This window comes from Callionymus lyra, chromosome 10, assembly GCF_982586985.1.
Source record: "Callionymus lyra chromosome 10, fCalLyr1.hap1.1, whole genome shotgun sequence".
Taxonomy (NCBI): domain Eukaryota; kingdom Metazoa; phylum Chordata; class Actinopteri; order Syngnathiformes; family Callionymidae; genus Callionymus; species Callionymus lyra.
Window position 1 is genome coordinate 28,711,063 of NC_141827.1, and position 16,057 is coordinate 28,727,119.

At 36.5% G+C, this 16,057-nt stretch overlaps 1 protein-coding gene across 3 annotated transcripts in view; it reads right to left on the reverse strand.

The window, feature by feature from the left end:
* Window positions 1-16,057, reverse strand: part of cfap20dc (CFAP20 domain containing) — a 39,957-nt gene that overhangs the window by 2,956 nt on the left and 20,944 nt on the right. For 2 of the 3 annotated variants that reach the window (XM_087800345.1, XM_087800343.1), the window contains exons 15-17: window positions 9,718-9,779; window positions 7,151-7,239; window positions 1,080-5,253 (exon numbers count right to left, since the gene is read on the reverse strand). In XM_087800345.1, the coding sequence (XP_087656471.1) occupies window positions 5,156-5,253; window positions 7,151-7,239; window positions 9,718-9,779 (249 nt within the window). In that variant the 3' untranslated portion in view covers window positions 1,080-5,155. The remainder of the gene's footprint in view (window positions 1-1,079; window positions 5,254-7,150; window positions 7,240-9,717; window positions 9,780-16,057) is intronic. The other variant, XM_087800344.1, reaches the window with a different exon arrangement.

The following is a 16,057-nucleotide window of genomic DNA, read 5'->3' on the forward strand; positions in this document are numbered from 1 at the left end:
TGTACTATTTTTCTCTTTTAATTATTGCTTTTAATCATTATTGTATTATTGGTTTTGTCTTCTTTGTTTGTTTATTCTTTTCGTGTGAACTGCGGTTATTACTCTTAATAATCATTTTATTTATTATATATTTAAATATATTTATTTATAATACAATTTCCCAAAGGAGATCTCCAGAGGGATTAATACAGTTTATCGATCTATTTATATTTGTGTTTATTTATTTTATTTTATTTTATTTATTGTATCATCATGATTACTCATTTTTATTTTATTTTTTTATAATAATTTTTTTGTTTTTGTCTTCTTTTTTATTATCGATACTGTATGTCTTAATATAGTGTAGTAGTTTAGCGTAGTATAGAATCTGTGTTTAATATTTTTGTGAACTACTCTAATAATAATAATAATCATTTCAAATCATCATTGCATTTAATTTACTTTATATTGTTATAGTTTATATATAATTTTACATGATATATTATTACAATTTACTTTACTACCTTATTTATCATTATTTTATTCATAATTTTGTTTAGTTTATTTCGTTCTATTTTTTAGTATTATGATTATTGATTAATCTTAATTTTTTTATTATTGTTTTTGTCTTATTTGTTTAATGTTTCTTGAATATCTCAATATAATTTGTATGTATGTTTAATATTTATTTTGAAGTTGCTGCAACTAAAAAAAAACTAAAAAAAACCCAACCCTTTCAAACAATGACGTCATCGCTTTTAATAGTAAATGTATTTTTACGATAGAATCTAAAAACTTGGAATAACAAAAACAATCAGATTCCCTTCATTTAACACAAATGTCAAATACTAACACTTTGAATTACCAATGACGGTTCAACCTTGAATAATAATAATAATACTGCTGTAAAATTGCGCTTTATTACAAAAGCACAAACGTTATTAATCAAACTATAACAATAGGATCCAGATAACGCGTCTAATAACCTTGTTATAACCTTAAACATGTGGATTTACCACGTATTTAACACTAAAGTTGTGTAAACATGACCTGTTAACGATATCAAGAGCAGAAACTCATTACTTCCGGGTTTGACGTACCTGCTGCGTCGTTGACATTTTGATCGACTTGAGTTTCTGCTCAGTTTATAACATGAAACGAATCGTCTTCAAGTCAAACTCGGTTCTAAAGTGAAGTTGCTTGACAAACCTTGACTCTACGCCATATTTGTTCGCTTCCTGTTTCTTTTTCCACAAGCAGAAGCGTTTGTGACTTTGTGAGCGAAGAGAGGAACCTCTTGGCCACGCCCACATTTTTAATATATTTTTCCTACACGAAAATTGTATTTAAAAAAACAATAATTTCACAATCATTTGATTAAGTTGATATCAAAATTATTTAAAAAATCGAAATAAAATGTAATAAAAAAAAAAAGTTGGACTCTTGATTCATGAGCTTTAAAAGACGTTAAAATGTTTTGAAAATGTATTTAAAACGATCAAAACTGCCGAAAACACATCAAACCTTGATGCCGGATTGTCTTTTTTTGAAACAGATTTTTTTTTACAACATAAATAAAATGGTGCAAAAAACCCCAACAACTGTTTTTATTCTGCGTTCATACAAATTTTAATATAATTTTGTTTCCATAAGCTTGAATTATATTGTAATCAGGATTTAAATCCTAATTTTCCAAAAATTCCCAAAAAACAAGAAGTATATAAACCCAATAGGAAGTTTATTCAATTGGCTACTGGTTAGTTCATATCTCATCAGCATTCTTCACACATATGAAGTTAAAAAAATATATGATTTAATGAATAAAGTCCATGTTGAATTGTTGTGATATGTTGTGGGATCTATCATCTAGATCTATGGCAGTCATCGATTGTGGATAAATATTGATTTATAGCTTCATAAACCTGTCAACTTTGACATTGGCATAAGATTCGTAGCTGAAATATTATGTTTTAATTATCAATTTATTTAAAGTTATGTATTCAAAATCTTTAACATGCCATGTTTCATGAGACCTTTCAATTGGCTGAAAATCTAAATTAGTTTTAAACAATCAATGGATATAGAAAACGATGACTGAACTAATGGATAATTTAAAAAGGATTAGCAAACATGGATTTAAACAGTAAAGAATGTGATTACAAGGAAGACGCAGCTGATTCAATGCTCTTAATTTGAAAGCCCGGCGTTTATTTTCCTCCTATTGAATGATGTTTGGGGAACTTACCGTAAAGTTTAGCCAGAAATCTCCAGATTGAACTTTGGCTCAAGAGTGAAAAGCGATGGTGTTAGACAAGTGGTGCTGTGATGACAGAAAGACCTGCCTTTGGTTGCTTCTGATTGTTTACAAACATTAAACTTTAACGGTTAAAGACATCAGCCAGACTTTGCTTTGACGTTGCAGTGGCAGCTGGTGAACATTCATCTGTCTATACCAGACAAAAACAGTACACACTAGTGGTCTAAACATAGACAACATTAATTTCATGTGGCATTCAAATCTTTAAAAGCTAATGATGAACAATAATGCTACTTGTTTAGATAGAAAGTAAAAAATCTTTTTTAAAATACTATGATATACATCATATAAAACAAATGAACAACTATTATCAACCTGTCCTCAGCACCAGAAACACATTCTACACACATCATCACAAAAACACACAAAGACAAAAAAAAATAATTCAGATGCGAGGGTACGAAACGATCCAACCAACGCTCTAAAAACGTGTAAAATGGTAAGCGCTACCCAGTGAGCTAACCGAGATTATAACCTAAATCACGAACATGATTGGCCTAAACTACAATTCACGATGTATGACTGGCTGAGTAACAGAAACAGAATGTGACGACACAGAACGTAAATTAATCAAAGTAAATATAGTTTATCAGTGAGAAGAGTTCAACAGACACACAAAAAAATATCTTCAGTAAAAAGATATTTAAAAAAAAGAAACACAACCAGGTCGGCACATCAGCGCCCTCTATGGGCCAGCTGTCACTACTACGTTGTCTGAAGTGTTTCAAGTAGAAAGGGTGTGTTCCGTTTGCCCTTTTGTTTCACGCCCACAGGTGTGAACTGAGCAGACAGACAGATGCTTCATTAAGTCGCTGATTAATCTCTAGTCTGTTTCAAGATAGCCTTGAGACAGTGTATATTAGTATGAAGTGAAATGTTGGTTGTGAATGTGTATTCAAACGTTTAATGTTGGTTGTGAATGTGTATTCAAACGTTTAAGCTCTTAGATGAGGCTAGTCATTTATACTCTATATTTTTATTATCTTTTTAGCATTAATTTAACTTATGGCGTATTCGTATAGTGTATAATAATTTCCAATCTAACAAGTTTTACTTGAAAAATAAAATTGAGAATGAGAACCGGCTTCTACGTTCACGGCTGACACCAAATAAATACTCAAAGATTGTTTTTACATGTATTTATGTTTTTTTTGTTTTTTTTGGATTAATGTATTATTGCTGCTGGAAATTTTTTATTTCAATAAAGGGTATCAATAAAGTTTCCATCCATCCATTCATCGTTCCATCCATCTATCCATCCATCTTTCTATCCGTCTATCTATCCATCCATCTTTCTATCCGCCTATCCATCCATCCATCTATCTATCCGTCCGTCGATCATCTGTACGTCCATCGATCTATCCATCCATCGATCTATCCATCCATTTATCAACTGATCAATCAGTCCATCCATCCATCCATCTATACATGTATCCATCTATCCGTCCATCTATCTGTCCATCGATCAATGATATCCATCCGTCCATCCATCGATCTGTAAATCCATCGATCTATCCATCCATTGATCAACTGATCAATCAGTCCATCCATCCATCCAAGTTAATTTTCAATTATTTTGTAAGAAGTTTTTCCACTTATTAAACCCTCAAATCCAACTTTGACTAAATACTCATTCATCGTTTCAACAACCTGTCACAGACCCTTCAATATGACTTTAATATTATTTGTATTCCTGGGTTGTGAGAGTTAAATGGGCTCAAACAAAATACGCAACTTCAAGTGCTACTCACATTTTCAATTAACACAGCGCTAGTTTTAACACCCGAGAATAAGTTTGGAGTCAAATTCTGCAAATGGATTCAAACGAGATCTTTTGAAGCATGTATTCAAAATAAAAAACCTTCCTGTTTTCGTATTTAACTAGAATAAGAGCGAAGCTCTTGTCGGGTGCTTGAGTTTTGGCATCTGCACACTTGTAAGCATCGACTCGTATGAGGATCAATAGGTTTAAGAGTGCGCGCGGCTTTGCAGTAAACAATTACGTTTTACAAAAAGTACTTGAACACTGGGAGAATGTGAAGGTGAAAGCTTTTATAGACTTCCAGTTGGAGTTTTGAAACATCTCCAGCTCCTTTGAGCGCAGAAAATCAAACTTTTTTTTGTGGAGGCAGCACTTCACATCCATTTGAATAATGCCACACTCATGGCTTCATTTAAAATTACTAGTTTAATTTTGCTTAGCTAATATTTATTTTCTTGACTGAATATTATTTATAGTACAGGCCGCTGCAGTTTTTTGGGCCTGGGACTATCTCTTAAGAAACATTCCTGCTATGAATTAGGAAAAACTGGTCTTGGAAAGAATAGAATAAAAGAGTGTGATAGATAAAAAGACGGCATGAAAAGAAGCAGCGGCTCGCTAAGCCCTGGCGTTTGAATGGCGTTGGTGACATTCAAATGATTTGAGGTTCATTTGTGGATTTAATCACATGCTGTCAATTACCGTTTCTATTTATTTCCAGTGCCATTATGACCAGAGTTCAGAGATATAAGATCGGTAATTATTCTATTTTGCACCAGTGTTGGGTTGAACTGCACCACTAATTTCCAAATCAGCACCAGGAAGTTCTTTCAGTCGCCCGTTTAATGACATTTTCTAGCCAAATCCAACCGCCCAAAAAAAGACATTTTAACCAGCAGATGTGCCTTTATTGGTTGATGACTTTTTTAAGTCGTAGGAGCTAATAAGACACGTGGTGACACAAAGATCATCCGAGCGACAAAAGCAACGACATGAAAAGAAGAGTATCCGCCGTTGATCAATGAGGTCTAAAGGCCTCAGAAAACCACCAGCCATTCGATCCCAGTCACTGAATTTTTATTTAATAATTTCGTTTTTTAGGCGAGCTCGTAGTACTTCCCTGTCTGTGGATCCAAGTAGCAGTTGAGGCAGGAGTCGTAGAGAAGGTTTAAACATTCTTCATCTTCATCTGCTCCTGAAAAAGAGTCAATCAAACAAATCTTATTCATTAAGACAATTTTTAATTACCAGAAATAGAAGATGACCTTGTTCGGCTGTAAGAGAAATAAAGAGAATAATCGGGCGAGTCAGCGTTTCACGCTCTAGCATATTTAAATATATTCTTCTCTCACCCCTTCATACATCAAGACCTATGACACCCAGACTCGCAGTCGCGCCGTGAAGTGGGAAGATTCACTGTAATCCCGTGCCATTGTTCGGTGCCAGAGTTTGGCAGCCAAATTGAAGGGGAGTGAAACGCTAAAAAGGTTACGAAATGCTCCAGGAGGACCATTTTATCTCATCAGAACTTTGGCAACGATAATGAAAACTAATTATATCATCCACTGGGTAAGGAGTCTAAAAAAAAAAAACGCAGTGTAAAGGTTCAGCGATTAACCTTGTCAATGTAAATGTGTTTTCTGGTTTACCTTATGTTCCAGACGTATTCTCACGTTACACACTGCCTTGTGTATCCAATTATGAATCTCAGTATTTTCAGGAAAATACATTATGTACTGATGCTCTCGGAGATAACCGTCCACTCCTAATCCTAATCTATATTGGGCTCCAATTATCAGATTTTTGGAACCCAAAAGTGACAAAAATAAACCCTTGTATTTAAATCTAACCAATGGGCTGTATTCTTTGTCACATGGTCTTCCTGTTGCGTCAGAGCACTTAAATATTCCATATCTAGCGTAATCTCCTAGTAGTCCCAATAGAATCTCTATTTTATTAGAGGCATTTTTAAATGTATATTATCTGCACATATGGATATACAGTACAGGCCAAACTCTTGGACACACCTTCTGAAATCATTCAAAGTTTTTTCAATTTTTCAGTACATCTTCGGTATATTTGAATGACCCGGATTTGTTGCGAGTCCACGGATCGATATGCATCGATTCTTAAACCTGTATGGCAGAAAAAAACGGGACCAAATCCTTGTCGGATCGAGTAAAACACCGCAAACGCGGTGCACTGAAACTCTCCGGTGGCATGAGGTTCAAGGTGGTGCGACTGAAGGAGAATCTCAAACCGTGGAGTTTTTTTAGTTTTTTCATTTCTATAATCGGTTCCATTGGGGTGTGAAGGAGATTGTGGTAAACATTACCCAAGAAAACGTCTCCTAAACTACCGTCAAGGTATAATGAGCTGGCTTTATGAAGCAGTTTCTCTAAACCGGCCGTTTTGCGAACCATTAAACATGCAATCTCTGCTGATGTAAATAGCAGAATGGGCTGGTTATAGTTGAACTCATTGATTATGCTTAACCTTTATTCCTCCTAGAATATTTAAGATGTAATAAACATCATTCATGCATTAAAACTCAGATTTTTTATTTTAATCGATCAGAAGGACCAACGAAGGAAAGCGTTTACTGTCAAATATTTAATGGTTCAGGTTTAAAGGGTTAAATAACAACATGTTTAAGTTAAACTACATCAAAGAAATTAGTTGCATGGTGTGCCCTCTATCTGACTTACAACTCTCACTTTGGTGTACAGGGATTAGATTACCCCAGAAAAGGAAATCCTCACCGCACACACTCCCACAGATTCCCTGGTGAACATGACCGTAAGCCTTCCTCAAAATCTACAGCAAAACCGTGTGGACTGGTGTTTCGCTACCTCAGAGCCGCTCAAGGATAGTCCAAGGATACAGTGTTGCTTTGTTGTTCCACAAACAGAACAGAGGTCATGGTTCATGGAGCGACGCTCTGGGAATCAGCACCTTGAGTATTGGTCCCACAACAGCTAAGCAAGGCAAAAGGTTCCCCCACCTGTTTAGAGCTGTCATTGCCTTTTTTACAACCTTGTTATCTTGCCTCCTCTTCTCAACAGACCGAAACACAATCGTTATAACTGTACCTTCTCTTTGGAGTTCGATTTGTTTCCCACTGTTGTCTGACCGCTTCAGGGGAGGAATAAGTGGAGGGCTGAGCAGCTCCATCCGCTGCCTGGCAAAACAGACACAGCATAAAGGCGTGTTGGTTGCAATCATCAATACAATTTCAGGCCTGAAATAGCACACATGTCATGTACAAGTCTTCTCCTGTACTTGGGCTACTACTAAATCTGTACCCTTTAAACAGGAAAAAAAAGAATGATGAAGTAAATACAATTTTCCTTGTAAGTCAACATAGTGCGGTTATTTAAATATAGATCACATTTACATGACAACTTTCCCAGCATGCCACTCTAGGAATAAGTGCGTTTGGCTTCTGGTAAAGATCTGAAGCAACATGTTTGCAGAAATTTCTCTGTACAAGACAAGAAGAGGGAAGTTGAGGTTTTTCCATTTGACACTTCCTGTTTGCTGCTGGACGTCTCCCATTTTGACAGCACCTCCCCACCCCTCCACTGGCTGTCTCATAGTGGAACACAACGCTGTTCTCCAAACACCAGCAGGTGAATCACTAACTCTGAACTCACTTTGCTGTTATGATCTAATCCAGGTGCTATTTTCACATTTCTACTGAAATGATGACAAGAACAGATGGCGTTTGACTAGTTTCCTTTCTGTTCTTAGAGACTTTCTTTCTGGAGTTTGTATCTAGCGGGGGTTTGTTCCAGATCATTAAATTGTGATGCTTTAAATGGCCTGTCAAATAATCTGTGCCTGCTGTTCGTATACATCAAGCCAAGAGGGAATATTATTGAAGCAGTGACGAGTTAAAAAACATCTATTTTTTGATACTTTATTCTTGTATATACTGTTCAAACTCTGGATACCAATCTTTGGATTTGTAATTTCCAGATACGTTATCAGTTCATTGGAATTCTACTCTGCCTCCTAGATGCTGCACCTTTAAAAAAAGATGGATAGATGGATAGTTGGGGACCGCTGTTCTAGAGTCTTAGAGTCTTAGTTACTGAAGAAGCTTCAGATACACAGTATGGTACATTTTGTTTGGTCCAGTTTGAAACCCCCTATCTAGGACTGACCTTCTTGCCTAGTACTTCTCTTGGTGTTATGTAAGCGGGGAAACTTTCCATGGTCATGTGAAGTTGCAGAGAGACAAGCAATGATTTATCCCAAGTGTTCAATTGGAGCCTACAGGCCCATAGATAGCGATGACCACAAACTTCTGTACCAACTTGCACAGAAAGAGCCAACTGAAACTTTGTGGTTTCTACCATGAAAACGGCTGTTCAATGGACTGAAAACCGCAGTATGGAAAAAATATCTAGGGGTTCTATACTCTTCACGTTGGGGATCAAATACTTCTCGTCTTGTTCATCACATCAACACATTTTTGAAAGCTCGTCTCTAACACCTCTCTATTCAAAGTTTCATACTTTAAAAAAAATGCAGTCAATGAAGACTTGGCCTGACCTCAGTACATGTATTTTAGATACATATTTTACCGTCAAAGAGGTCAGGAATTCCAACCTTTTCCACTCAGCTATTCTTTCTATAAAACTTTATGATGAAATTCCACACGTCTCCTCCTCCAAACAAAACCAGAATCAAATGAACTCTCTTAGCAGCCAAACATCACGTCTACACAGAGAAAATCACTCCTCTTCTTAAGACGACCCCATTGAAAAAGCAAAGCGGACAAAAGCAGCAGACGCAAAGAAACTTCTATGAATCCGAGTATTTCAACTAAAAATAAGTGTAAATCTCAAACCTAAAGGAGCCCCGCGGTGCCAGACTGCTTAAAACAGAAGAGCGGAATCAGAACGTGGCGGCGCACGACAACACAAAAACGGCAAATCCAAGCTGCCAGTAATTAAATCGTGGCTAGCCCTGAGGAACATTAAGGATTCAAAGTTGTGGATTCTGTAATCATTTGCGACTGAGTCAGAGAGTGATGAAATGCGTGTTTGAGGTTTCTGCCAATTTTCATTCAGCAGACATTTGAAAAGACATTTTGGTTCGCACTATTTTAGAAAATGTGACGCTATAAATCATTTTAGGAAACCAAAATTCCACCGCCGGATGAATAAACACATGTTCCACCGAGGCTACCTTGCTTTTCATCAATAAATCAAAAAGTCTTACAGAGAAGGAGGTTGCATAATCGGAGTGGCAGAAAAAGTGATGCAACGCCTTTGTCCTCCTTTGAAACATCTGCATGGCTGCTTGATAAGACGATGTGCGCACGCAAGACGCTCCCAGAATTAGCGCTTTGTTTAAGAAAGTCACAAAGAAATGAGGAAGGAAATGACTCGACTGGGACAGAGAGGTATTAAGATGTGGATAGAGTATTGAAATATAACCTAAGGAGGCACTGCGTGTTCATTTTAATCCTTGGACAATAAAGTAAAATGTATCGCACTGGAGGATATAACCAAGGACTAATTGAGGAAATGAGGCAGAATATTTAACGTTTCCAATCATTTTTATTGATCCTTAAGTGAGAAAATTAGGTGTAGGTAGTGATTAGGTTTGCTTGCATACAGATATGATATATTATTCCGTTACATACCTAGGGTCTGAGCATTCTAGAGGAGTCATTTCTTTCTGGTAGTGGCAACCTTGGTTCGCTGGCTGAAGAAAAAACAAGAAGAGAAAACAAGTTAATACATCAGAACTCTATATTACTTTTTCCGTTATTATAACAAAATGTATATGAGTTAGCGTTTCATCTTTTACTGCAAACAGCAGCGCAGAAATAAATTGATATTCAGAAAGCTCAGTCAATAAGATCGCTGTACTCTTAGGACCAGAAGAATCATCTTTGGAATGTTGTCATCTATTCCCCATGACGTCAATAAAAACAAACTCCCAAGAATTTTGTTTCATCTTTTTCTTTTTTTTTTTTTGTCGTTGTTGTTGTTGCATATACGTTCATTTCAAGAATATTACATTTTGTGCCCCAAATATTTACACGTCTGGGATGTTTCCAGCTTCTATGAGAAAATAAATTCCTCAAGAGAGTCGGGACAATAAAAACAACAGCGTTATGACATTGATCTGTAAACTGAAGCAGTGGAGCCACTTGACATTGCTGTTGGTGAATTACTAAGAAAGAAATGGTTCTATTTTTGGCTCAAATAACCAGACAACTTGGGAGTCAACACAAGGGGAAAGAGTGTGGCGTTCCACAAGGCTCAGTACTGAGACCTATATTATTATAAAAGTCAGTAAAACTTATATTTTGAAAAAAAAAAACCAAAGAAAAAATAAACTTTAGACAGAAAGTGTAGATACATTCAATTTAAACAATATACGCAGAGAATAAGGGGGGTAAATGTTGTGATTTTTCTCCTTACAAACAACTCACATTAAAAAAGCACATCATAAATTAAAGAAAGATAAATGGCAAGTTTAACTGACTGATTATCTGCTATAAAAGTGCTATAATCACAACTTTTATATGTCGATGTACAGTGTAAAAAACAGCAATTCCTAAAGCAATTCCATACAAGAAAGCAAAAATGTCCCCTTTACTGCAACAAATATTACAAAAAGTACTTCTTGTAGCCAGTCAAAAACGGCACTGTTGTCAACTTAAAAACAGAAAGCATCTACTTCTTCATATGCTAGGAAGAAAAATAGAAGTCTACCCAGCAATATTTGTTTTTAAGAGTCAACTAGGGTTCATTGCGAGGAGGCTTGCATGTAAAGGATGCTTACTAGTCGCAACAAACATTCCCATTTAAGACGATTACATTGTATCCTGACATGGGCTCTGGGCTCTCAATCAGAAAACGATGGATAGTGCTGTCAAAGCTGGAGATGAGTTCCTCACAATTGTGGAGGAGCTTGAGTATATGGGGGCTTTCTCTACCTGGCGAGGAAGGCTGGAGAGTGACAATGACGGACGGATCAGTGCGGTGTCTTCAGTAATGAGGCTTCTTTACGTCCGTTGTGGTAAAGAAAGAGCTGAGCAGCGAGGTCTCGATTTACCGGTTATCATTCGTGGTCATCAGCGAAGGAATCACCACAACAAGTGTGGATTCCCCTGAGATACAGCAGAAAAGGGTTTGAGTACAGTTGCTGCTTTGCCTTCTGAGTCCCCAGTTGTGGTGGCTTGGACGCCCAGCTTACAATGTCTCCCTGGGTCTGAAACTGTAGGTACACCCAACTAGTCATAATGGAGGGGTAACATCTCAGGAATACTTCTATATGTTAGTGGAGAAAATATTAATACGGTGTTGTTGTTGCAATATTATTTTCCAGATACAATAGCTTGAGGAATCTATTATTTCCGCTTTCAAATCATATTACATACTACTTATTATAGTTATTTAATGGTTTACATTTCAATAAAGTTTAATAGATAAAATAACACTTATTTTCAAAACCATGCAAATAATCCCAGCATTTTTCAGTGTTGCTATTAATCTCCCGGCCGCTAGATGGTGGCAGTCGTTACTTCATCCACAGCATAAGGAAGAATGAAATCCTGTGAGATTCTGGGCGATGACTGAGGACGAGAGGATACACTGGACTTCAGCAGCTTTTAAAGCTAATGTTTGAACATATTTTGGTTTCAAAACAAATGAAAGCAGTTATGACTTTGTCAAGAGTCATGTTCCTACAGTAACACAATTTATCGTATTGTGATACGTATTCTTGCCAATACACACCCCTACTATATAACCTCGGGTTTCTGGGCAGACTACAGCCGAGGCCACCTTCCCAACCGCCGCCTAGGATAAGTGGTAAATGGATGGTACCTAAGAAGGGCTCTGATATCTCCTAATGGCTCGGGAAAGAGAAGTCTGGAAATGGTTGAGGAGGTCGTTACCTCTTGTGAGTGAGTAGATCTGTTACGACACCTATTTGTCATGTTTCGCCCAGGTACCATCAACATCCCTTCTAAGGTATAAAATTCTATAATGGTTAAATGGCACCATTACAAGAGTACGTCTGTCTCGCCTTTATGACACACCACAGAGAAGGAACCCATTAAAATGAAAATAGAGACAGGCTGCTCAAAACGTGTCACGCCACCTTTTTCTTCTTTTAAAAGTGTCTGATATATTAAAAAACAAAAAAAGATCTGCAACAAACAGTTATTTTTCCCCCAAACAATAATTTCACGTGAAACATCGTAGCAAGTCGATAATATCACGTTTAATTAACTCTGCTTTTATGCGACGAGAAATGCCAGACCATTGTCCTCTTCATCTTGTCAAAGTCGAGGACTATATTTTATTCTCCCGAGGCTATTTAAGCCCTGTGGCTGTTTAAAGCTTATTACATCATGTGACTTTGATAAAGAAGCTCCCGGGTTCCTGGCCACGGTGCACAGACTTATTTAAATCACATTTTCTCATCAGTGTTTTTTTTTTTTGTTTTAATTTATTAATTCTTTACTACTTTTTTTTTTAAAAGCTTGGACTCAGCGGAATACTGCAGGTAATACCTCCTGGTGATGATGATGATAATGATGATGATAGCGAACAGATGGACGATAAATCTATACCGGAGAATGTTTTTCTCCAAGTACATATCTTGGCTGTATTAATAATTCTAAGCTCAATCTTTTGCTTAAAGCTAAAAATATAGTTTTGTTCTGAGGAGAGGTCATGCAGGGTCATGACAAAATATGTATCAATAAATAAATAATGTTGTTGGTGTGTATTTTACAAAAAAACAAACACCTTGAGGCTTGAAAAAGAAGAATATGATTATGATAACAATTTTGTTCAGGATCAATATAGTAAATCAATGAATCGATGACAATGTATTCAATTGCTTATTATTGTCTGGCTCTGATGGATTCCTTGACTTTGCCTTCGAGTCAAGATGTAAATCGCTGCAACCGCAGATCTGCTGGATTATCCTCCCACTTGGGTGCGTCAGGAAATTCTCCAAAGGAATCGCTCCTGAAGTAATGCTTGAACCACCTCAACTTCCTGCATCGCGTCGAGCTGAGAAACTCTTAATAAGGGCACGTGTATTGAAATCAAAGGAAAGGACGGCGGATCCATGTTTACGTTGCTGCTAGAAATCATAATAAACTCTATATTAAACCCTACACATAAAACTATATTCATCAAAAAGTTTACTATTTTCGATTACCTGTTTTAACTCAGTGGAATACTGAAGGTAATATTGTAACAGTTTATTTTCGTGTCAAAACAAGAAGGAGCTGTCTCGTCTGCAGTTAATACAAAACTCTGCAGCGAGAATTCTGAGCTGCTCCAGTAGAATAACTCACATTCAGGCTTTACCTTGATTTTCTAGGACTCCTGTGTTTGTCTTATGTGTCTTGGCCTTTTATATTATATATTTTAACTGTGTATTGTTTTTTGATTGTTAAGCACTTTGTGACCCTGGTCTAGAAAGGCACTTTACAAATAACATTTACTCACTTACCTAAATGTGTTACATTTGTTAACAGTAATTTTCTCCAATATGCGATTATTTTAAGTTTAGTAATTCATTGTTGTTAATATTGTGCCGTTTTTCAATGTACTCTGCCATTTCTAAATTTAATTATGATTTATTTTACGTAAAGCAAAGTGTGGAAGTGAATGTGTAAAAGGTGCTATATAATTCAAATTATTATTATCAAAGTGACGTTAAGACGCCACATGTGGCCCTTTGATTATATTTGTGTGTCCCTCATATTAGTCAGGGTGAAAACTCTAAAACGTCAAAATATTTCTTCCATTTTTATTTTTATTTTTTTTATTTTGACTAATTAATATTAGTTTATATTTAACAATATCATGTTAAGTCTATTAAGAAAAATTAACAATTTCAGACGATTTTGGGTTGTTTTTTTTTTTAATTGTGTGAAATTCTTCACTGAATTTATATAATCAGATTAGATTATACATATGAAAACTACAATACAAAGACGATTGTGAATTTCTTTGGGACACCCTGTTTATCAACTATAAATACCAAATGTGGAAGTAAAGAAAAGTGATGCAGAAGTAAGACAGAAGAATGAAAGAGGTGTATATATGGAGCACGACTCTGTGGTTACAGACAACAACAGAAATTGTACCTTCAGAGGTTTTTATAGCGTCTGACCAGTCCTCTCAATCGAAGTCGGTGAAAATTCATGCAGCACACTATATAAGAATGACCTTCAACTGTTAGTGTAGCTAAAAAGAGTTGCAGAAGAAACCGCAGACACATTCAATTTGGAGAAGTGAACCTTCAGACTGCTGAGCTGAACTCACCTGCTGACGAGCAGACATCGTGCAATATCTACCTCACTGACTTATTGATGAAGGTTGTTGGAATATTGTATTCCTTCTACCCCCGTCAACCGCTTTGCTGGACCATTTTGGTGGTTGCTAATGAGGAAAGAGTGGAAAAAGGGAATTCAGAAAGTAGAAAGGCGGATGTGGGCAAAGTGCAGCTCGGGGGCCCTCACAAGGCCTGACCTGCATTCATGCGGCCTTCGCGACTTTAAAACTGACTCGGCAGAAATGCTTCTATCCATAGTTTCATTGTTATATTAGAAATCAATTCTTTATAAAACTGGTTCTGTTCTTTTTTTTATGACTTCAACTAATTTTTACTTTCTTATTTATGTTTTGCTTTTAAATCATATTGAGATATTCTATAAATGTCTTGTTACCATTACAATTAAATTGAATATAGTCTGTTCATGTTTTTTTTTTTAGGACTGTGTTGTTTTACCTTCAGTTTTTTAATGTTATGTTCAGTCCAATCTGAACCTATTAACACCCATTTCTTTTTTCAATCTAGAAAAAAAAATGCTTGTAAAGTTGTTGTTTTTTAAACTCACATTTTGCCCATACTTTTTAAGATCTTCACATCGGTATTCTACACATGTAGTCTAGGGTTGTAAGCGTTGTGTACGCGCAGTAGCACCCTATAGACACAAGTTCCGTCTCCATTCAAGCAACTTTTAATCCCATTATAGCAAAGCCCTTCCAAGAGTTTTCAGTTTTTCACACTGCGCACTTAAAAACGCTAAATATTCTCAAAAATCGACCATGCTGAAAATGACCTCAAACTGATTGTATGTGGTACACAGCACTCAGAAATATGTTAAAACATTGGTGAAGAGTCACTGTGGTACTACTCCAAGAGGCTCCTCAGTAATACGCTTCACACGTAATGCTGCGAAACCGCATTCAATTTATTTTGTAATCTACCAAAATGTTGAACCCGGTAGAAAAAGGACTTCTTTGCCTTGAACTTCATTTCTATTCAATTCTTTGTCACGGAATTATATTTTCTTTATATTGCTATCATCTCCGTGTTTGGCACTCATCTATCAAACACAAATCCCTTTCTTTCAACACGTTCGTCTACTAGGATTTGAGAAAAACATCCAGTGGGCCACGTAAAAAATGCCTTGGCGGGCAGTATCTGTCACCCAGGCCATGAGTTTGACATAAGTGCAGCAGGTACTTTCTGCTCTGAGCAAACACAATTCTCGACTCATCAACTTAGTTTCATGGATTTGATTGTCTGCCGTGTTTATAGCGTCACATGAGCTCCTTCAGTCAGCGTTTTTGTTGCAGCCCTCTGGAGATTCGTCTATAAAGGGAAGTCATTTTCATGTTATAAACTGTCTCTAGTGCCTTAAAAAACTTCCTTCTACCACTTCTCTTGACAATCTGCACATGTTTATGATGACTGTGGATCTTTATGACAGTGCAGATAAATGGGGAAAATGGAAAAGCATAAAGAGGAGTGCTCGGTGTAGGGGAATAGAAACGTGAGAAGGTCGCCCACTCAATAAATATAAGAAGATTATAAAACAGGTTGTGCTTAAGAGCGACAAGAATAAAACGAGTGCTCTGGAACTCTAATATGCATCATATACCGATCATATTTCTTGAAATCTTAATGATAAAAGCGGTCCCTGGTTTGGCAAG